We start from the raw sequence: 23,224 nt of genomic DNA on the forward strand, positions 1-23,224 counted from the left end.
TTGTAAATGATGGAAATATCAAATTTCTAAAATATTAAGAAATTGTAAACTTTCTAGGGTTTTCAATTTTCTACCTTTCTAAAATCATCCATATAAAACTATACAACTTTTTATCACTTTATAGGACATTATTGTGAAATTTTGATCTATAGTTAAACCTATTCATTTTAATCATATAAACAATACTTGTTATTTTTATTTTGGAAAAAAAAAAGTTTGTTTCATCTGTCCATGAGTAAGGGTATAAATTAAATGTGCTGTCCATCTTTTAAAATTTTCATTCAAATTTTGACGTCAATATTGATTTCCTGTAACATGATTGGTTGAATTTTTTCTAACACTGAAGAGTTCTACAAAGCTACATCCCGCGGTACTGAGAAACTGTGCTATCCACTCCCAAAGATCCAGGAAAATATAAATCAGTATAATAAAACGCTTATCTACCAGCTGTTAGTAGAAAAGCTATTTTAAATCAAAACCCTCTTCAGGAACTATTCCCCTCGGGTAGGGCCTCGGGGAAAAATTCATGTCGCAGGTTTGATAAAAAGCTATCACATTAATAACCACTGGATAAGTGAACACTATGCCAGATTAAAATATAGGGTACCCCATGTCTACAAATCAAAAAAGATAACGGACTGTTTTCACACTACATATATTAACCGAGGCCTCACAAAAGTGACTTGAATATCACCCCTCCCAATCATTGTTAATAGCTCTTAAGGTTCATAATCCCACAGTTCACTCATCTAAAATGTTGTTTTAATGCTTATAACTTTCCAAAAACAGGTAAAATGCGAACAGTTTCAGCATACCTTGCTGAGCAAAATTGGTTTTAAAAAACTGAGAAATATAAGAAGGAATAGACATTTATTCCATTAATAGTTATCTTTCTTATCAGAGGATCAGTGAACCTTAAGGTCGCTTTTTTATTTTGCCATTTTTGGTTGTGTGACAATGTGACCCCTTTTCTTTTCGCTTATTTATATTGAATATATATGTTGACATTAAAAAAAAAATATTTTAATCAGCTAAATATAATTTCAGCTAAAGTATATGATGAAGGAGAAATAGTTTGGTTATATTATAAATTTTGAATTTACATGTGACAGTAAATCAACGTCTGTGAGGAATATTTTGATTGAGTAGTAAAATGAATAAATATTTTTAAGATTGATTGATTGATTGTATGTTGTTTTACGTCCCATTCGAGAATTTTTCACTCATATAGAGACGTCACCATATACCGGTGAAGGGCTTCAAATTTTGACCTTTACTCGGCACTCAGGGCCATTGAGCAGTGAGGGATCTTTATCATGCCAACGCCTGCCGTGACAAGGGGCCTCGGTTTTTAAGGTCTCATCCTAAGGACCCGCAACTTTCACTTCAAAGTGCCGAGCGCATGGCGAAGGAACAGTTGCTACCCATTTTTTATCGACTTAGGTCAGTCGCGGCCGAGATTCGAACTCATGACCTCCCGATCACGAAGTGAGCGCTCTACCGACTGAGCTACCGTGAACGGTTATTTTTAAGAACACGGTTAGTAATATTTTGAAATGGCAGCTTAAAGAATACATATACATGTAATTATCGAATAGTGCCCACTTTTTGGATGCATAGAACTGTAGCTCTACTGGTCGTCTATTCCAGACCAGTGAGCTACAAAGATCTGCAGCTAGTGTCTTTGGTAAGAGGAGAGCTTGACTCCTCATTGATAATCATCATCTGAATATATACTAGTTAAACTCTAGAGGTCTGGTACAAAACCGGTTTTGTTTTTTTAAGACCATTACAGTAACAGAAGGAAACATAATACCTCGCTCAATAAATTTAGAATCTATTACAACATCAATATATCAAATACAGAATTCTTGGAATATGTCAGTCAGTCAACGAAACATTGAATTTCCAAACAAAGCTGTCATAACGACCATAGAATTTTCCAAATGCTGACTTTAAAATAGATTGTTGAATATCCTGTAACACCAATATTTGTCAGTATCCTGTCTAGGTTTATAAACAGATGTTACTCAGAATGATAAGAATATAAGAACTTCGTGATAACACTTTATTGCACTAATTGGATAAAAACAAGCAGCACTACATTGCATTAATCAATAATTAATTACTAATCACTTCTAGAGACTGAAAACATCAGAAACATACATCTTTTTTTTCTAACGTTTGTTTTTATCCACACTACAAATAAAGCAAATAATTAAAAAACTTTCACTTCCTTAATAATCTTCAAAGAAATCATAACATACTTATATAAGTGTATAGAATTGTTACAAATTTTAAGATTCTAAATAAAGTCCATTAAAATCAATTAAAATTTAGCTCCTCAATAAAGATTTTACAGAAAGAAATAAGTTTCTCCAGGAGAGAGGAATTGCTGCTGAGTTCTTTTTTACACTCTAGAAATTAAAATGATAGTTCTGTATCGTATTAACAGGAGCACCTAAATAAAATTTACAGGAATAAGTTGTTTTTTTTTAATAAAGTTACTACTATAATGCAGAAAAAATACTAATAAACTTTCTCAATGAACTTGACAGAAAATGAAATCTTAGTACACTAGTAGAGAAATTCCAATAATAAGCAAATTCAATCATCTACACACGTGTTTGCTAATTGTACTTGGTTCTCTGGATAAACAGGTTTTAATAGGCACACTCAATAAATCAGAAATGCAGGTTTTTATGAGTTAATACATGTTCCATACACAAGACTGGATGCCAAATCTTGATTTTTCAGACATTTAAGTTTTGATAAGCATTCTCAATACCTAGCCTGGACATTACACTCAATTAGCTAAACAATTAGGTTATGATAAGTATATTTGGGTCACACTCTGAAAAGTATACTCACATACAAAGGTTTGGACAATACATACAGGATTAATTTACTTTTTTCTACATATAAAAGGAACCGTATTTTAATCTCCTACAGTAAAAAGTTGTTGAAAAGTTTTATACCATATTCATGCTTATGGGAAAGAGATTTTCATTCCCCGTAACATTTTCTTTTTAATACATTACAAACTTCTTTGAGATGATGAATTACATTTATAATGAATCAAAATACTTCATCCCCAGCACTTTGTTGTATTTTTTACTGTACCAAGACCAATAATCTATTACAGCTGTAGTTGTCATAAGGCAGTGGTTTTTTTTCTATTTAAAATGCATGGTCAATGTAAATCGTAAAAGAAAATTCTTCATTTCATGACCCTGTTCTAAAGCAGTTATCTTTATATCAACTGAAAAGACCCTGGCATAATACAAAATAATAGACAGGCACTTAAAACTATAGCTATACTCAGTAGCAAATACCCACAGTAATAATTTAATAAACAATACACAGTTTTCCAATACATCTCAAAACTAAGAAATGAGTCAGATATTTCTTGAAACTATGGCAAGATCCGCTAATTTGTTCAGCATCTTTTCCTGAATGACCTTGACAATGACCTTGATAGACTGAAAAACACCCACCTTTAGGAAACTACTGAACTAAATTAAAAAAAATATATAAGAAAATTTCTAATAAACAAGTAATACATGTTGAAAGTATGATAATTAAGTGCACATATATACCAATTCTGCCTTTACACAGCAATATTTTGGCATTGTGTAAAAATAAAATTCTTAATGTAAACATTTGATAATAAATAACTAAAGCTAATGAAATACAAAAACACGTTTCTACTGATGTGTAATTTATAACTATAGACATAAAAATAATATTTGATAACAAAATTGATACAACAACATACAAAGGGGGGAATGTGTTGACGTGTAAATGTATCTATTCAATGATAAATTGCTTTAAGGCTTTGATGACATTCAGTATTTCTAAATGAATCTATCTTTTATTTAAAACAATCTGATGTAGACATTGCAATTTGTTATTTACATCAGTGTCTTAAAGAGTGGTCAAGAATGTTCTTCTTATTTTTTTTGTCATTGTGTAGCCTCCCAGAAATGATTCAATATTCTTTACAATTAAAATCAATGAACATTATGATAGCAAAGTGCTGTTAAAATATCTTATTCAGTAAGCAAAAGAAATCTGATTTTACAATATATTTCATTAATTATTTGATATATTATGCTATACTGTTAAAAAATTGTCAGACTTATAAAGCGTCATTTCTGCATGAAGTATTTGTTGTAGTGCTATAATTTTCCGTTAAGGCTATATTATGATATTAGACAATAAGTAGAAATGCATAAATAGAAATGCATACATGTTTTTCAAAGCAAAAATGGCTAAATTCATGAACTACATTTCAATCTCATATAAGATGCATTTGTGATTGAGCATATACAGTGAAAACTGTCTAATCCGACACAAAATCGGTCTCCCTGTGCATGTCGGATTAGACAGGTTTCACTGTGTTATATTTTTATGACTATTCTGGTAGCCATTTGTGGTTGTGCTTTCAATATTTGACCAAACATCACAATTTCAGAAATAAAAAAAAGAAGTTTAAATTAGAATAAAATTTTTCATTATTGATGTCTACCAATGTCATAAACATGTCCACAAATAACTTTTGAAAACTTTAACATTCATGAATAAATATGATACAGCTTAATGAGACGGCATGAGATGGCACAGTATATTGCTAATTAGCTGTTGCTAATTAATTTACATTCAATATTCTACATTTATAATACATTGTAATCATTATATATCACAAGCACTGTGATATAAATTTTGTTCATGACCTAAATTTTACAAACACACACAGGAGTCTAAATATATTAAGCAGCAGAGGTTCACTGGATATAACTGGACATATTAAGCAGCAGAGGTTCACTGTTGGATATAACTGTACATAAACACTGTTTTCCAGTTTCCTAATTAACTGTCTTTACTTTCTCATATCCATGGCTTCCACAATTTTTCCTACAAGCCACTGAAATTATAACAAAACATTTGGATAAGCCACTGAAATTATAACAAGAGGCCCATGGGCCACATCGCTCACCAGCTGAGCACATTGGCTAGGCAAAAGCACAAATCAGCTCAGTATTGAAAAGATTACCTTATGTTGCTTCCATGTCAATTTAACAAATGGCTTTGTTGTACTTAAGAAGATTTTAGAAAAAAAATTCCCATATATTCCAGAGACCTTTGTAAAAATTTGATCCCCCATTGTGGCGCCTTCCTATCCCAGGGGTCATCATTTAAACACTTCAATATCAATATGACTAAACATAGCTTTTCTGTTCTTGAGAAGAAATATTTTTTCTATATGTTCTTATGTAAAACTTTCGATCCCCCTTTGGGCCACACCCTTCCCCCGGGGCCATCATTTCAACAAAATTGAATTTACACTACCTGAGGATGCTTCCATATCAAAATGACTAAACATGATTTTCAGTTCTTCAGAAGAAGATATTTTCGTATATGTTCCTATGTAAAATTTTCGATCCCCCATTGTGACCCCACCCTATCCCCGATTGTCATCATTTTAACAAACTTGAATCTACACTATCTGAGGATGCTTCTATATTAAAATGACTAATCATGGCTTTGCAGTTCTTCTTCAGAAGATATTTTCCTATACATTTCTATTCAAGACTTTGATCCTCCATTGTGGTCCCACCCTACCCCAGGGGGTCATGATTTGGACAAAATAGAATCTACACTACCTGAGGATGCTTGACCACATAAATATGATCAATCAGGGCTTTGCTGTTCCTGAGAAGATTTTTAAAATTTTTCCTTTTTATTTCTATGTAAAAATTTGATCCTCCAGTGTGGCCCCACCCTACCCCAGGGGGTCATGATTTGAATAAATTTGAATCTACACTACCTTAGGATGCTTCCATATAAATATGACCAATCAGGGTTTTGCTGTTTCTGAGAAGAAGATTTTTCCTATATACATGTATCTCTATGTAAAACTTTGATCCTCTATTGTGGCCCCACCCTACCCCGGGGTGTCATGTTTTAAACAAAATCCGAGGATGCTTCCATATAAATATGACTCATCATGGCTTTGGTGTTCTTGAGAAGAAGATTTTTAAAGATTTTTCCTTTATATTTCTAAGTAGAACTCTGATCCTCCATTGTGGCCCCACACTACCCCGGGGGGTCATAATTTGAACAAACTTGAATCTACACTACCTGAGGATGCTTCCAATGAATATGACTCATCATGGCTTTGCTGTTCTTGAGAAGAAGATTTTTAAAGATTTTTCCTATATATTTCTATGTAAAACATTGATCCTCCATTGTGGCCCCACCCCTACCCCGGGGGGTCATGATTTGAACAAACTTGAATCTACACTACCTGAGAATGCTTCCATATAAATATAACTCATCATGGCTTTGGTGTTCTTGAGAAGAAGATTTTTAAAGATGTTTCCTATATATTTCTATGTAAAACTTTGATCCTCCATTGTGGCCCCGCCATACCCCCGGGAGTCATGATTTGAACAAACTTGAATCTATAATACCTGAGGATGCTTCCACATAAATATGACTCATCATGGCTTTGCTGTTCTTGAGAAGAAGATTTTTAAAGATTTTTCCTATATATTCCAATGTAAAACTTTGATCCTCCATTGTTGCCCCGCCCTACCCCGGGGGTCATGATTTGATCCTCCATTGTGGCCCCGCCCTGCCCCCGGGGGTCATGATTTGAACAAATTTGAATCTACACTACCTGAGGATGCTTCCACATGAGTTTCATCTTTCCTGACCCTATTGTTCTTGAGAAGAAGATTTTTAAAAGATGCTATTAATTTTTCACTAATTCTTTATTATCTCCCCTTGAAAGAGGGCATGGCCTTTCATTTGAACAAACTTGAATCCCCTTCACCCAAGGATACTTTGTGGCAAGTTTGGTTGAAATTGGCCCATTGGTTCTTGGGAAGAAGTCGAAAATGTTAAAAGTTTACAGACAGACAGACAGACAGACGGACGCCGGACAAAAAGTGATCAGAAAAGCTCACTTGAGCCTTCAGCTCAGGTGAGCTAACAAAAACATTAATTTTGGATAAGCCACTGAAATTATAAGAAAGCATTTGGAAAGGCCACTGAAATTATAAAAAAAACAAGAAAATTTTAACATTTGGGTAAGCCACTGAAATTAAAACAAACCATTTGGATAAGCCACTGAAATTATATAACAGGGATGCTTAACAAAAGAGCTTTTTCAATCTCAACATATTTTATTTTAAATGTCAATCCTATTTCATGTTACTGTTATTTGTGAATCGTTACACTATTTCATGTTACTGTTATTTGTGAATCGTTACACTATTTCATGTTACTGTTATTTGTGAATCGTTACACTATTTCATGTTACTGTTATTTGTGAATCGTTACACTATTTCATGTTACTGTTATTTGTGAATCGTTACACTATTTCATGTTACTGTTATTTGTGAATCGTTACACTATTTCATGTTACTGTTATTTGTGAATCGTTACACTATTTCATGTTACTGTTATTTGTGAATCGTTACACTATTTCATGTTACTGTTATTTGTGAATCGTTACACTATTTCATGTTACTGTTATTTGTGAATCGTTACACTATTTCATGTTACTGTTATTTGTGAATCGTTACCTCTGCTCTCTTTGGATCTGAGATATGAACTTCAATCTTTTTTGCAGAACTTCCGAGTTGGAAAGGAAACTTTTTCTTCTTTTCATCCTTGATAAATAAAAAAAGGAAACAATCACTTCAATTGTCGTTACAGTTCGGTAAAGCAAACCTAGACTTTTGTCATTTCATTGTTAGAACCCAGACCTATGTTATTTTGTTGTTAGAACCCAGACCTGTGTTATTTTGTTGTTAGAACCCAGACCTATGTTATTTTGTTGTTAGAACCCAGACCTATGTTATTTCATTGATAGAACCCAGACCTATGTTATTTTGTTGTTATAGAACCCAAACTTATGTTATTTTGTTGTTAGAACCCAGACCTATGTTATTTCCTTGTTAGAACCCAGACCTATGTTATTTCATTGATAAAACCAAGACCTATGTTATTTTTTGTTTCAGAACCCAGACCTATGTTATTTTGTTGTTAGAACCCAGACCTATGTTATTTCCTTGTTAGAACCCAGACCTATGTTATTTTGTTGTTATAGAACCCAGACCTATGTTATTTCATTGTTAGAACCCAGACCTGTGTTATTTTGTTGTTAGAACCCAGACCTATGATATTTCCTTGTTAGAACCCAGACCTATGTTATTTTGTTGTTAGAACCCAGACCTATGATATTTCCTTGTTAGAACCCAGACCTATGTTATTTCATTGTTAGAACCCAGGCCTATGTTATTTTGTTGTTAGATCCCAGACCTATGTTATTTCATTGTTAGATCCCAGACCTATGATATTTCGTTGTTAACTGACCTTAAGTAGAAACTCCACTCCTTTTGCTGATCTCTTCGGTTTCTCCTTCAGTTCAATCCAAGTGTGTGTCCATTCTGCATCCCAATGCCCAAAAATGTCCCCTCTGTTGGCATAAATAACTCTCCTGCAATAATAAATAATTTCAGTACATCTGTAATGGTTTAGGCCATGGATATTGGCCTGGGTAGCTCAGCTGGTAGAGCACCTGACTAGTGATGCAGGGGTCCTGGGTTCGATTCCTGGTCCAGCCAAACATTTTCTCCTATCCTGTTAAAGATTTGGTGCCGTTAACCACCCCTGGACTTGCAGGTGAAAGTCCTGCCAGGGGCAAATAAGAACTCTGGTTGTGTCTTCGAGGGTGAAGACAATTTAAGGAGGAAGGAATGTAATGGTTTGGGCCGTGAATATCGGCCTGGGTAGCTCATTGCTAATTTGTACTTACTTATCTGTTACTATGACAACACTCTGACTTGGTAATTTATTCTTACTTAAAAGTAACTATGGTGACACACTGACTTTCTAATTAGTATTTATCTGTTACTATGGTTACACACTGACTTGTTAATTTGTACTTATTTGTTCATTGACTTACTGTTTTGTACTCACTTGTCTGTGACTATTAGGGCACAATGACTTGCTGTTTTGTACTCACTTGTCTGTTACTATTAGGACACAATCACTGACTGTATATTACTCACTTGTCTGTTACTATTAGGACACAATCACTGACTGTATAGTACTCACTTGTCTGTTACTATTAGGACACAATCACTGACTGTATAGTACTCACTTGTCTGTGATTATTAGGACACAATGACTTACTGTTTTGTACTCACTTGTCTGTGACTATTAGGACACAATGACTTGCTGTTTAGTACTCACTTGTCTGTGACTATTAAGACACTCTTGGTTGTACTCACTTGTCTGTGACTATTAGGACACTCTTGGTTGTACTCACTTGTCTGTGACTATTAAGACACTCTTGGTTGTACTCACTTGTCTGTGACTATTAGGACACTCTTGGTTGTACTCACTTGTCTGTGACTATTAGGACACTCTTGGTTGTACTCACTTGTCTGTGACTATTAAGACACTCTTTGTTGTACATGTACTTACTTGTCTGTGACTATTAAGACGCTCTTTATTGTAGTACTTGTCTGTGACTATTAAGACGCTCTTTATTGTAGTACTTGTCTGTGACTATTAAGATGCTCTTTGTTGTACGTACTTGTCTGTGACTATTAAGATGCTCTTTGGTGTACGTACTTGTCTGTGACTATTAAGATGCTCTTTGTTGCACGTACTTGTCTGTGACCATTAGGACACATTGACTTGTTAATTAGTACTTACTTGTCTGTGACCATTAGGACACATTGACTTGTTAATTAGTACTTACTTGTCTGTGACCATTAGGACACATTGACTTGTTAATTAGTACTTACTTGTCTGTGACCATTAGGACACATTGACTTGTTAATTAGTACTTACTTGTCTGTGACTATAAGGACACATTGACTTGTTAATTAGTACTTACTTGTCTGTGACCATTAGGACACATTGACTTGTTAATTAGTACTTACTTGTCTGTGACCATTAGGACACATTGACTTGTTAATTAGTACTTACTTGTCTGTGACCATTAGGACACATTGACTTGTTAATTAGTACTTACTTGTCTGTGACTATAAGGACACTCTTGGTTGTACTCACTTGTCTGTGACCATTAGGACACATTGAATTGTTAATTAGTACTTACTTGTCTGTGACCATTAGTACACATTGACCTGTTAATTAGTACTTACTTGTCTGTGACCATTAGGACACATTGACTTGCTAATTAGTACTTACTTGTCTGTGACCATTAGGACACATTGACTTGTTAATTAGTACTTACTTGTCTGTGACCATTAGGACACATTGACTTGTTAATTAGTACTTACTTGTCTGTGACCATTAGGACACATTGACTTGTTAATTAGTACTTACTTGTCTGTGACCATTAGGACACATTGACTTGTTAATTAGTACTTAATTGTCTGTGACCATTAGGACACATTGACTTGCTAATTAGTACTTACTTGTCTGTGACCATTAGGACACATTGACTTGTTAATTAGTACTTACTTGTCTGTGACTATAAGGACACTCTTGGTTGTACTCACTTGTCTGTGACTATTAGGACACTCTTGGTTGTACTCACTTGTCTGTGACTATTAGGACACTCTTGGTTGTACTCACTTGTCTGTGACTATTAAGACACTCTTGGTTGTACTTACTTGTCTGTGACTATTAGGACACTCTTGGTTGTACTTACTTGTCTGTGACTATTAGGACACTCTTGGTTGTACTTACTTGTCTGTGACTATTAGGACACTCTTGGTTGTACTCACTTGTCTGTGACTATTAAGACACTCTTGGTTGTACTCACTTGTCTGTGACTATTAAGACACTCTTGGTTGTACTCACTTGTCTCTGACTATTAGGACACTCTTGGTTGTACTCACTTGTCTGTGACTATTAAGACACTTTTGGTTGTACTCACTTGTCTGTGACTATTAGGACACTCTTGGTTGTACTCACTTGTCTGTGACTATTAAGACACTCTTGGTTGTACTCACTTGTCTGTGACTATTAAGACACTCTTGGTTGTACTCACTTGTCTGTGACTATTAAGACACTCTTGGTTGTACTCACTTGTCTGTGACTATTACGACACTCTTGGTTGTACTCACTTGTCTGTGACTATTAGGACACTCTTGGTTGTACTCACTTGTCTGTGACTATTAAGACACTCTTGGTTGTACTCACTTGTCTGTGACTATTAGGACACTCTTGGTTGATTTTCTGTCCCCTATGATGACAGAATGAGCCACATATTCATCTGTTTCTGCATATTTTCCTTTCTCAGTTTCCTGAAATTTTGTAAACTCTCACTGAAACATTTTCTATATACACTTCACAAATTTTTAAACAGGGAGATTTTTGCCTGTTTTGTTTTCACCCTGTCACAAAAGGGCAATTTTAAAATAAGGCAAATTCAATAAAAAGGTTTGTATGATTACATAGGACATGTAGTTTTTGAACTTAATCTCTGTATTCCCTGTATATGTTAAGAGTTCCAATAGTTGAAGGACTTTTGTGCAAATTTTTGATGGCTAGTAATGCTGTACACCTCCACTGAATTAAATTTGTGGAAATATAAGCTAAAACTATACTTTTTAAAAACAAGAGGCCCATGGGCCACATCGCTCACCTGAGCACATTGGCTAGGCAAAAGCACAATCAGTTCAGTATTGAAAAGACCCGGGGGGGGGGGGGGGGGGGACTTGAATTTTAAACTACCTGATGATGCTTCCATGTCAATATAACAAATGGCTTTGTTGTACTTGAGAAGATTTTTTAAAAAAAACTTCCCATATATTCCTTTGTAAAAATTTGATCCCTCATTGTGGCTCCTCCCTATCCAATGGGTCATCATTTGAACAAACTTGAATCTACACTACCTGAGGATGCTTCCATATCAATATGACTAAACATAGCTTTTCTGTTCTTGAGAAGAAATATTTTTTCTATATGTTCTTATGTAAAACTTTCCATCCCCCATTGGGCCCCATCCTACCTGGGGGTCATCATTTGTACAAAATTGAATCTACACTACCTGAGGATGCTTCCATATCAATATGACTAAACATAGCTTTTCTGTTCTTCTTCTTCAGATTTTTTCCTATATATTTCTATGTAAAACTTTGATCCTCCATTGTGGCCCCACCCTACCCCCGGGGGTCATGATTTGAACACACTTGAATAATAATAATAATAATATTGCTTTATTTAGAGAAGGTAACCCGATTAGTACAAGGTACTATTCTTCCTCGGGGCCTTCTAAATAACAAACATATTACATAAAATGATACAATCAAAGATAAAACATGTAATGATAAGTTCATTAATTCATGAATAATTAAATGTAATATTCAACTTAATGAAATATAGGCTCAAAATAAATAAGTCAATATTTATAGTTCAGGAGACATAGTTTAAAAACAATAGTAATAATCATACAACATGTACAAGGAAATATACAAACATATATTTACAGACATTGGCTAATAATAATTTTTTCCACATTTCTTCTAAAAATATGTAAAGATGGTGACAATTTTACATTTAATGGTAGATTATTCCATAAATGTACACCTGAATATTGAATCGAATTTGTAAATAGAATTGTTCGATGTTTTGGTAAACGAAGATTATAATTTAATTCTGAACGCAGGGAATATGAGTCATGGCTATGAAAAACAAAAAGGTCCTGGAGGTATTCAGGGCTCATACCATAAAAAGTTTTGTACAATAAAATACACTTATGTAACGTGACTAATTCAAACACATTTAGCCATCCCAGGTTTTCAAACAATGAATCTACACTACCTCAGGATGCTTCCATATAAATATGACCAATCATGGCTTTGCTGTTCTTGAGAAGATTTTTAAAGATTTTTCCTATATATTTCTATGTAAAACTTGGATCCTCCATTGTGGCCCCACCCTACCCCCGGGGGTCATGATTTTAACAAACTTGAATCTACACTACCTGAGGATGCTTCCATATAAATATGACTCATCATGGCTTTGCTGTTCTTGAGAAGAAGATTTTTAAAGATTTTTCCTATATATTTCTATGTAAAACTTGGATCCTCCATTGCGGCCCCGCCCTACCCCCGGGGGTCAAGATTTGAACAAACTTGAATCTACACTACCTGAGGATGCTTCCATATAAATATGACCAATCATGGCTTTGCTGTTCTTGAGAAGAAGATTTTTAAAGATTTTTCCTATATATTTCTATGTAAAACTTTGATCCTCCATTGCGGCCCCGCCCTACCCCCGGGGGTCAAGATTTGAACAAACTTGAATCTACACTACCTGAGGATGCTTCCATATAAATATGACTCATCATGGCTTTGCTGTTCTTGAGAAGAAGATTTTTAAAGATTTTTCCTATATATTTCTATGTAAAACTTGGATCCTCCATTGCAGCCCCGCCTTACCCCCGGGGGTCATGATTTGAACAAACTTGAATCTACACTACCTGAGGATGCTTCCATATAAATATGACTCATCATGGCTTTGCTGTTCTTGAGAAGAAGATTTTTAAAGATTTTTCCTATATATTTCTATGTAAAACTTTGATCCTCCATTGCGGCCCCGCCCTACCCCCGGGGGTCATGATTTGAACAAACTTGAATCTACACTACCTGAGGATGCTTCCATATAAATATGACCAATCATGGCTTTGCTGTTCTTGAGAAGAAGATTTTTAAAGATTTTTCCTATATATTTCTATGTAAAACTTTGATCCTCCATTGCAGCCCCGCCCTACCCCCGGGGGTAATGATTTGAACAAATTTGAATCTACACTACCTCAGGATGCTTCCATATAAATATGACTCATCATGGCTTTGCTGCTTTTGAGAAGAAGATTTTTAAAGATTTTTCCTATATATTTCTATGTAAAACTTTGATCCTCCATTGCGGCCCCGCCCTACCCCCGGGGGTCATGATTTGAACAAACTTGAATCTACACTACCTGAGGATGCTTCCATATAAATATGACTCATCATGGCTTTGCTGTTCTTGAGAAGAAGATTTTTAAAGATTTTTCCTATATATTTCTATGTAAAACTTTGATCCTCCATTGCAGCCCCGCCCTACCCCGGGGGTCATGATTTGAACAAATTTGAATGTACACTACCTAAGGATGCTTCCACATGAGTTTCATCTTTCCTGGCCCTATGGTTCTTGAGAAGAAGATTTTTAAATGATACCATTATTTTTTCAGTAATTCCTAATTATCTCCCCTTGAAAGAGGGCGTGGCCCTTCATTTGTACAAACCTGAATCCCCTTTACCCAAGGATACTTTGTGGCAAGTTTGGTTGAAATTGGCCCAGTAGTTCTTGAGAAGAAGTCGAAAATGTGAAAAGTTTACAGACAGACAGACGGACAGACAGACGGACGCCGGACAAAATGTGATCAGAAAAGCTCACTTGAGCTTTCAGCTCAGGTGAGCTAAAAAAAATTCTAAGAAAAAAACACAAGGATTTTTATCATTTTGTAGGTGTTCAAAACTCCTGGTAATGTATGCCGATTTTTTGTTTAATAACATTTGATGGGCATTGACTTTATAGAATATCTTGGAAAATTATCAGTGGGAAAAGTACATAATAAGATACATTTACATGTAAGTTATGTATGACTTTAATACTCTTTTCTCTCAAAAGTTTACCAAATTGACATCTACTTCCCCCTTTAATATCCAAAACTCCGAGTACTAATGGAGAAAGTTTCTACAATAGACCCTAGATGATCAGTTTTTACTTGATGTGTTGTTCCTTTCAAAGAGAACATGTACCTGTAAGATTGCGTAACCTGAGGCCTCTACAAGGTTATATGGTCGAATGATTCTGTCAGAATGGAATCGTCGCGGTGGACGGAGCCGGCCTACGTCGTCAGTCATGTCCGCAATTCTGTCAAAAAATCACATTATAGAAAATTTACAGTTTTCATTTGCATCGAAATCATTTGATATTGTGATTTAAATAATACATGCACATGTAATTAGTGATTTTAAATTATGTTAATTAAATCTTAAATCTGCCAATCCTAGTTTACCTTTTGATGCCTTCGAATGAGCTGCTGGCGAAATCTATCACACCACTTGTTGGTCTTGTTACCACTCCCACCAGGCCTTTACCAATACCTAAAATACAACAACATGGCAACCCACTGGTGTTAAAAACCTCTCTGGTCCATTACCGCTCCATATACTGCCATGAGCATGGTTAGTGTAACTCCTTTTAAACAACACCAGACCAGACAAGAGTTATCTTACCTTTGAAAAATCCCTCCACTCCTTCTTTTTGAGCACCCTCTATTGGTTTCCTAACAATTCCTGTAACTCCATCAAAAACTCCCTACAGACATACAGACAGACAGAATGTTATACAAGACTTCCATTTTATTTTCTCTGATTCATTTATTTTTTATTGAAAATGCCTAACTGACAAATGAACAAAGAGGAAAACCTGCATTTTTATACAGAAATATATTTTATGTAAAGTATCACTTTTCAAAAAAAAGTCAAACAGAGATTCCTTAAATTCATCCAATAAAGAGATTCATGAAAGAAAAATCTTTCCTCACCATAACAAGTCCCTTTCCTCCCCGAGCTAACCCCTCCCCAATGTTGGCCGGCTTTTTATTAAGCCCCTCTCGTCTCTTCTTCTGGTATTCATCATCAAAGGTCAAGGCCGCTAGTCCTTTACCGATCGTCCCCGTGATCCGGGATACAGCTCCAGCAGCGCCACCTGGTGATAGAAGACATGTTTCGTATACCAGGTTCATTGACAGAGACATAATGTAGCAGTATAAAGGAGGTACATGTAATTCTATCTTATTCCTGTCAAGACTGACAACTGACCCTTTATCCCCGGAACAATGATTGTACTGGCACTGATAAAAAATTAAACTTAAAACAGCCAGATGTTTATAAAGAGTTTTAAATATGAAAATTAAAACAAAACAATACAAGAAACAGATGGAGACACAATAGAAAATTCATTTCTATTTAAACAACTACTGAAGTTTCCTCTTATATTGCCGAGGAGAAAACAGTATTGTACCAAGTTAAAAATATTTTCTAAAAATACAAGCAACATGTCTAGTTCATTGAATAACAAAGCAAAGTGTAACTGATAATGACTACATTAAAAATACCATTTCATATTTATTCTGTCATACACATTCATATACAATTCATACTGACCGGAATGTTAATGCATCATTTTATAAGGCCAAACAAAAAAATATGTGTGGTTCCGGTTACCCTTCCAAAAAAATTAGGGTAGGTAGGTTTTTTTTTTTTTTTTTTTTTTTAAACAAATGATTTTCTTAATTTTTCTAAATAATACCTATCACTGCTTCGCAAATGGCATTTAGATGTGATGTTATAATATACTAGTCAATATTGGTAGGGGACACCTACATGCTAGCTTGCTTTGGACTTGATACTTTTAAACACTTGCACTATGTTTTGCAAGGAGGCCATCATTGCTGAAACTAAAACTTAAACCGGAGCCATTGATGGAAATCAGGGAAAATTCCTGAAAAAATATGAAAATTGCCAAAAAAAAGTTTAGGGTCGGGGGTATAAAATAGGGAAGGTCGGGTAACCGGAACCACACATATTTTTTTATTTGGCCTAATGACCCACAAGATAATGAATAATTCATACTAACCTACAGCATGACCCAGCAGACTCCTAACCCCCAGGGCCAACCCCTCAGCAAACTCTTCTGGGCCTTGTATAGCTCCCTGGAGGACAAAAAAAATATTAAATCTGGATTGTTAAGGACATCCACTCCTCAGCCAGGAACAATAACTCTTAAAATTATTTACTTAATTTCAAAAGTCTCAAAACGAAGCTTGAAACTGAAATCTTTTCATGCAACAATTTTCACTTCATGCATCTCAATATAATAAAGAGTTGTTTGAAGTCTTAGAAAAAATCTTGTAAAAAGTTTATTTTTACTCCTCATAAAGGTAAAAAAATAAATGCATTTTTAGAGAGGCCAAATGTCCTTCAGTCTAGCCTTAGACACCAATGCTTTTTAGTATGAAATTAGAAGTAATCTGTGATGTCTTGTAATGATAGCACAAGCTTTTAACACTATGTATTATATATAACAGTTGAAGAAAATAGAACTAATATACCATATAAGTATTAAAAAAACATGCAATTTTCTCCAAATGCCTGGATATCTATGGGGTTTTTTGTTTATCCTAATAAGATATATTTGTTGATCAATTTTCAATTAAGAAATGCTTAGCTGGTGATTTTATTCAAGTTGCCTGAAAATATACTTGTATTTGAAATTTGATAATCTGTTCTCCTTCATGATAAGATTAAATATAATGATTAACTTTGAACAAATACCAAGGGAAAATATACATTACTTTTTGAATTCATAGACATTTTTGTATGACAGCATTTTTAATTACTTAACTGCTGATTTTCAGAATCAGAGGATCCGACTACCTTAAATAAAAGCAGAATTCAGACACAAGATTTTAATTCTTTACAATTTTCAAAATTAATGCAGACATGTGCTTTTATAATTTTTTGGCTTCAGGTTCATGATTTAAAAAAAAAAATTACCTGATACGGTTCATAGAAGAGATCCTCCATTCCTTCTGCCATTCCTCGAATGAGTCCGAATGGATTCCCGAGGACGTCGAGTCCGAGTACTAAAACATACAGCTGTTTGACAGCCTGGCCGGCGTAGTGTCGCCCCATCTCAGACGTCAGCTGTGTCTGGTTATAAAAACTGTTATCCCTCTGGAAGAATCCCAATCTGTAAAAGACACATTTATCAGATCTGAGAACTAGACACCTAAATAAAGTAAACATTCACTTGAACGAGACATCCTACACATAACATTGATTCATTTGAACAATACACCATAAACAACTTGAACAAAAACCCTACATATAACATAAAAATTCACTTGAATAAGACACCCTACACATAATGTGAACACTCACTTGAACATGACATGCTGAACATCCACATAAACTCTTAACTTGAACAAGATACCCTAAATATAACATAAATATTCATTTGAACAAGATACCCTACACATAACATGAAAAATCACTTGAACATGACAAACTGAACATTCACAATAACACTTAACTTGAACAAGATACCCTAAACATCACATCACCTAGAACATCACATGAACACTCAAGTGAACACAACGTTCTGAATATCATCTAAACAGGCCATCCTGAATATCATATAAACACTCACTTGAACACGACAACCTGAACATCATATGAACACTCACTTGAACACAACATCCTGAACATCACATAAACACTCACTTGAACACAACAACCTGAACATCACATGAATACTCACTTGAACACAACAACCTGAACATCACATGAACACTCACTTGAACACAACTTCCTGAACATCACATAAACACTCACTTGAACACAACAACCTGATCATCACATGAACACTCACTTGAACACGACATCCTGAACATCACATAAACACTCACATGAACACAACAACCTGAACATCACATGAACACTCACTTGAACACGACATCCTGAACATCACATAAACACTCACTTGAACACAACAACCTGAACATCACATAAACACTCACTTGAACACAACAACCTGAACATCAGATGAACACTCACTTGAACACAACATCCTGAACATCATATAAACACTCACTTGAACACAACAACCTGAACATCACATGAACACTCACTTGAACACGACAACCTGAACATCACATGAACACTCACTTGAACACAACATCCTGAACATCACATAAACACTCACTTGTACACAACAACCTGATCATCACATGAACACTCACTTGAACACGACATCCTGAACATCACATAAACACTCACTTGAATACAACAACCTGAACATCACATGAACACTCACTTGAACACAACATCCTGAACATCACATAAACACTCACTTGAACACAACATCCTGAACATCATATAAACACTCACTTGAACACAACAACCTGAACATCACATGAACACTCACTTGAACACGACAACCTGAACATCACATGAACACTCACTTGAACACAACATCCTGAACATCACATAAACACTCACTTGTACACAACAACCTGATCATCACATGAACACTCACTTGAACACGACATCCTGAACATCACATAAACACTCACTTGAACACAACATCCTGAACATCAGTGAGGACAACTCCCACACTCTGAAGGAAGACATTGATGATGTTGGCATGGAGATGGACGGCCTTCCCATCTCCCCCTCCTTGTAGTGAAAAGCTCAGGTGGATCTAAAAATAGAAATAAAGATGTATCTAAAAATAAAAGCTCAGGTGGATCTAAAAATAAATCAATCATCAAAACATAAAACAAGCTTGTATATTATAATTATACCTCTCTTGTCAAAAATTTATATGAATTCAAAAACCTGACAAGAGAGGTATAATTATAATACTTAGAAAGGACAAACATAGTTGCACTTGAAAATCCAATCATCAAATGTACCTGAAATAGATCTTACTCCAGAACAAGCTAATTCAGTCTAAGTCATTTAGTCTCAGTCAATATCACTTAAATATGAAGGAACTTGCTCTGAAGTTTATATCTCAGAAAAGATTATCTTGACCAATGACAGAACATTAAAATTCAGATTGTTTGATAATATTAGATAAAACATTTCAATGATCTTTTACCTTGATGGGAGAGAAGTGGAGGTAATCGTAGAAATTCTTTTGTTCCTCAGCCAGAGACAGCCCTGCCTCCTCCAGGAGCTCTGTGTATACAGTCTTCACATCTTCCTCTAATAGCTCCCTCTTGTGAAAAGAAATCAAGGATTTGTTACGTCATTTTAGTGTTTTTTTAACAAACCAGTTTTTCTGAAGGCATCGATACCCTTCGCATATGTTCTGTTACAGTCAAAGCATGGATCTTATTAAATATCCAAAGCTTCACAACATCTGCAAGTTTGGATTGGTACCCTTTGAGATAGCCAGAAAGTGCATCTATAGAATGTTAGAATGATATACAGAGGGACCAACAAAGATTCCAGTATAACCCCACCCCCAACTCTGTTAATTTATGACATTCAGGAATCCTCTTTTCCATATAAATCCTTCTATTCTTTTGATTTCCTGACGCTTCTGAATGAATTTAACTATGTGTAGATTTATGAGACTGAGTTACAAAACTTCTTAAAATATTTACCTCTTGATCTCCAGACACCTGCTGACTGGATGGACATATTTACCTCTAGATCTCTAAACACCTGCTGGTGAGATGGACATATTTACCTCTTGATCTCTAGACACCTGCTGACTGGATGGACATATTTACCTCTTGATCTCCAGACACCTGCTGACTGGATGGACATATTTACCTCTTGATCTCTAGACACCTGCTGGTGAGATGGACATATTTACCTCTTGATCTCTAGACACCTGCTGACTGGATGGACATATTTACCTCTTGATCTCTAGACAACTGCTGACTGTATGGACATATTTACCTCTTGATCTCTAGACACCTGCTGACTGGATGGACATATTTACCTCTTGATCTCTAGACACCTGCTGGTGAGATGGACATATTTACCTCTTGATCTCTAGACACCTGCTGACTGGATGGACATATTTACCTCTTGATCTCTAGACACCTGCTGGTGAGATGGACATATTTACCTCTTGATCTCTAGACACCTGCTGACTGGATGGACATATTTACCTCTTGATTTCTAGACAACTGCTGGTGAGAAGGACATATTTACCTCTTGATCTCTAGACACTTGGTGACTGGATGTAAACAGATCTATAACATTATTGAGGAATCCCTGGTCCACTTTAAGTGACATCTCCTGTACCAGGACTTTGAAATACCTGTCAAAATTTTCAAGAAGATCTTAAACATTTTCCCCATCTGGCAAAATAGACTGTTTAGTTATTGATCTACATGTACATGCACTTAGTTCAATAATGAACTGTTACTGAATCAATTACTGACTCAGAGACAAATATGAAATAAAAACATTATTACACAATGTCACTTTATGTTTATTTTAATACAATCTAACAATGCATGGAAACCTATGAAATATAATAATACATCTTTATAAAATTTCTTCAAATAACTTGAATAATAACATACTTATATAATAGAAATATTTGAAAAACGTTATTTCCTTCCACTCCGCTTAAATTGTAATGACAAATGTTTGATTCTTGTATTTGATTTAAATCAATTTTGTTTCTACTAAAATGAAGTGAATGTACAATATAACTCATGTTTGTATAACTTCTTGAGTTTTGACTATATGAATTACCCCTGAAACTGTTAACTTAATTCCTGGAACTGTAACTTCAATCAATTCAAAAATAACTTACTTGAATCACTTTCATACAATAACACCATTACTTACTTGAATTGTAACTTTCACTAAAAAAAAATTACTTACTTGAATTGTAACATGTTGCTGTGTTCATGTTTTCTTGACATAATGCTGACTTCAGCAAAAGGTTTAGGAACTGTAGAGTAGAAAGTACAAAACGTTATCGAGGTTAAATTACTCAATTACCACATCTACTTTATATCACTTCAAATAGGGCACGATCAAAAGATCAATGTCAGATAAAAAAACTAATTTAAAACAGCCGCGGGGGGTGGGGGGGGGGTGGGGGTACATGTTCATGAGACTATATGCTATTTTTATATAAAATTATTCTTTTTATGAATAAACAAAAAAAACTTAAGTTATTTACAGTGTTGTAAATACTAGTATTTGTGTAATAATAAAATTTAAATCAACATTAATCAAATTTAGTTTTGAGGGAGTAGGTTGGAAGTCCTGATGAAAACTATGGAATTTAGCTTTTTGTCAGACATTGAACTTTTGATCTCCCCCCTTAAAACACTCAAATGATTACAATAACAACAATATATTACATTATATTTAAAGAACCCAGATGAACATGATAACTTTATTATTACACACTAAAGAGCTGGGTACGTTAAGACCGATTTACGGCCCTGTAAAATCAGCAAAAATCAAACGCACGATTACATTCTATCAATTGTATCAATTAACTGTTAAGGTTTAACTGTGTTTGAAATAGGAATAAATTTTTCTCAACTCACGTGCCCTTTTATTTATATAACGTTCAAAACCGGTCTAATATTCCGGAATTCCCCTATTTTGGACGTTTTCCTCCTCTTCAAGTCTATATTTCGATATGGCCGCATCCGAGTATGTATGCGAAACTTTGTAGAAAGAACAAATACACTATGATTTTTAATATTAAAGAGAAAAAATAACCTTACAAAAGTGCGGCCACATCCGTTTTTACAAAAAACTGAAGTAAAAAATGCTGCATTTTTGGATAGACGTCACCTTTTCTCCAAAATAAAATCTATATTTTTAAAGAAATTAATTGTTTAATTCTATATCTGAAGGCTTTATTATTTTTCTACTGTCTTTTAAATTCAATTCTGCATTTGAAAAAAATTAATTTAATACAATTATTTATGTAAATGAAAACCATATGAACCTTTCTCGGTGAAATTTACTATGGGACATTACATGTAAATTAGTGACGCAATGCATTGAAAAAAAATGACGTCACAAAGAGCAATCATGTTGAAAATATGTACTTGAAACAATTTCTTCGGTCTTCGCAACTATGATAAATATTCAATCAATATTTACAGCGTGAAAAAGTAATTTAACGACATAAGTTGGGATGGTTCAGACAATCAATTTACATTTAACACTACATGTACCTCCAATTAAAACGCGCGTCTCCTTCATAGTGGACATTGACTTTATTTGACTTTAAGAAAAGATTATTTTTAACATTTTTATTGAAAATCATCAGCTTTTTTAAGCATGTTTTATTCGTTTTCAATTTATATATGTCTGGGATTCATGAATGTCAAAAGACAATAGCTAACTTTTTTTTTGGGGGGGGGGTTAGATTGGAAGCTTGGATTACATGTATAGCAGACACCATTTGAACATTTCTTTTCAAAACTTATCCTTGTCACTGTATTGTTGCAGATTTTTATTTGACAAAATTAATTATGTCAGAAAGGATTCTTGTGTTTTATCGCATGATCAGGATGTGTTTTATATAGCCTATGACAAAATACTTCTAAATCTGCCACTGCCGGCCTACATTTACTTATTGAAGGTCAGCAGCTGGGAATGGAAAA

General features: G+C 34.6%; 1 protein-coding gene across 1 annotated transcript in view; it reads right to left on the reverse strand.

The window, feature by feature from the left end:
• Window positions 1-2,054: 2,054 nt before the first annotated feature.
• The window catches only part of LOC133199121 (intermembrane lipid transfer protein VPS13A-like), a 131,655-nt gene continuing 110,485 nt past the window's right edge, over window positions 2,055-23,224 (reverse strand). Inside the window, exons 72-85 of the mRNA XM_061334995.1 lie at window positions 21,471-21,540; window positions 20,787-20,895; window positions 19,717-19,836; window positions 19,187-19,314; window positions 17,607-17,802; window positions 16,687-16,762; window positions 15,593-15,756; window positions 15,282-15,363; window positions 15,062-15,149; window positions 14,802-14,916; window positions 11,197-11,300; window positions 8,389-8,512; window positions 7,596-7,682; window positions 2,055-4,927 (exon numbers count right to left, since the gene is read on the reverse strand). Coding sequence (XP_061190979.1) covers window positions 4,883-4,927; window positions 7,596-7,682; window positions 8,389-8,512; window positions 11,197-11,300; window positions 14,802-14,916; window positions 15,062-15,149; window positions 15,282-15,363; window positions 15,593-15,756; window positions 16,687-16,762; window positions 17,607-17,802; window positions 19,187-19,314; window positions 19,717-19,836; window positions 20,787-20,895; window positions 21,471-21,540 — 1,508 coding nt within the window. The 3' untranslated portion in view covers window positions 2,055-4,882. The remainder of the gene's footprint in view (window positions 4,928-7,595; window positions 7,683-8,388; window positions 8,513-11,196; window positions 11,301-14,801; window positions 14,917-15,061; window positions 15,150-15,281; window positions 15,364-15,592; window positions 15,757-16,686; window positions 16,763-17,606; window positions 17,803-19,186; window positions 19,315-19,716; window positions 19,837-20,786; window positions 20,896-21,470; window positions 21,541-23,224) is intronic.

Source organism: Saccostrea echinata, unplaced genomic scaffold, assembly GCF_033153115.1.
Source record: "Saccostrea echinata isolate AGI-Se365-2 ecotype Australia unplaced genomic scaffold, CSIRO_AGI_Sech_v1 ptg000033l, whole genome shotgun sequence".
NCBI lineage: Eukaryota > Metazoa > Mollusca > Bivalvia > Ostreida > Ostreidae > Saccostrea > Saccostrea echinata.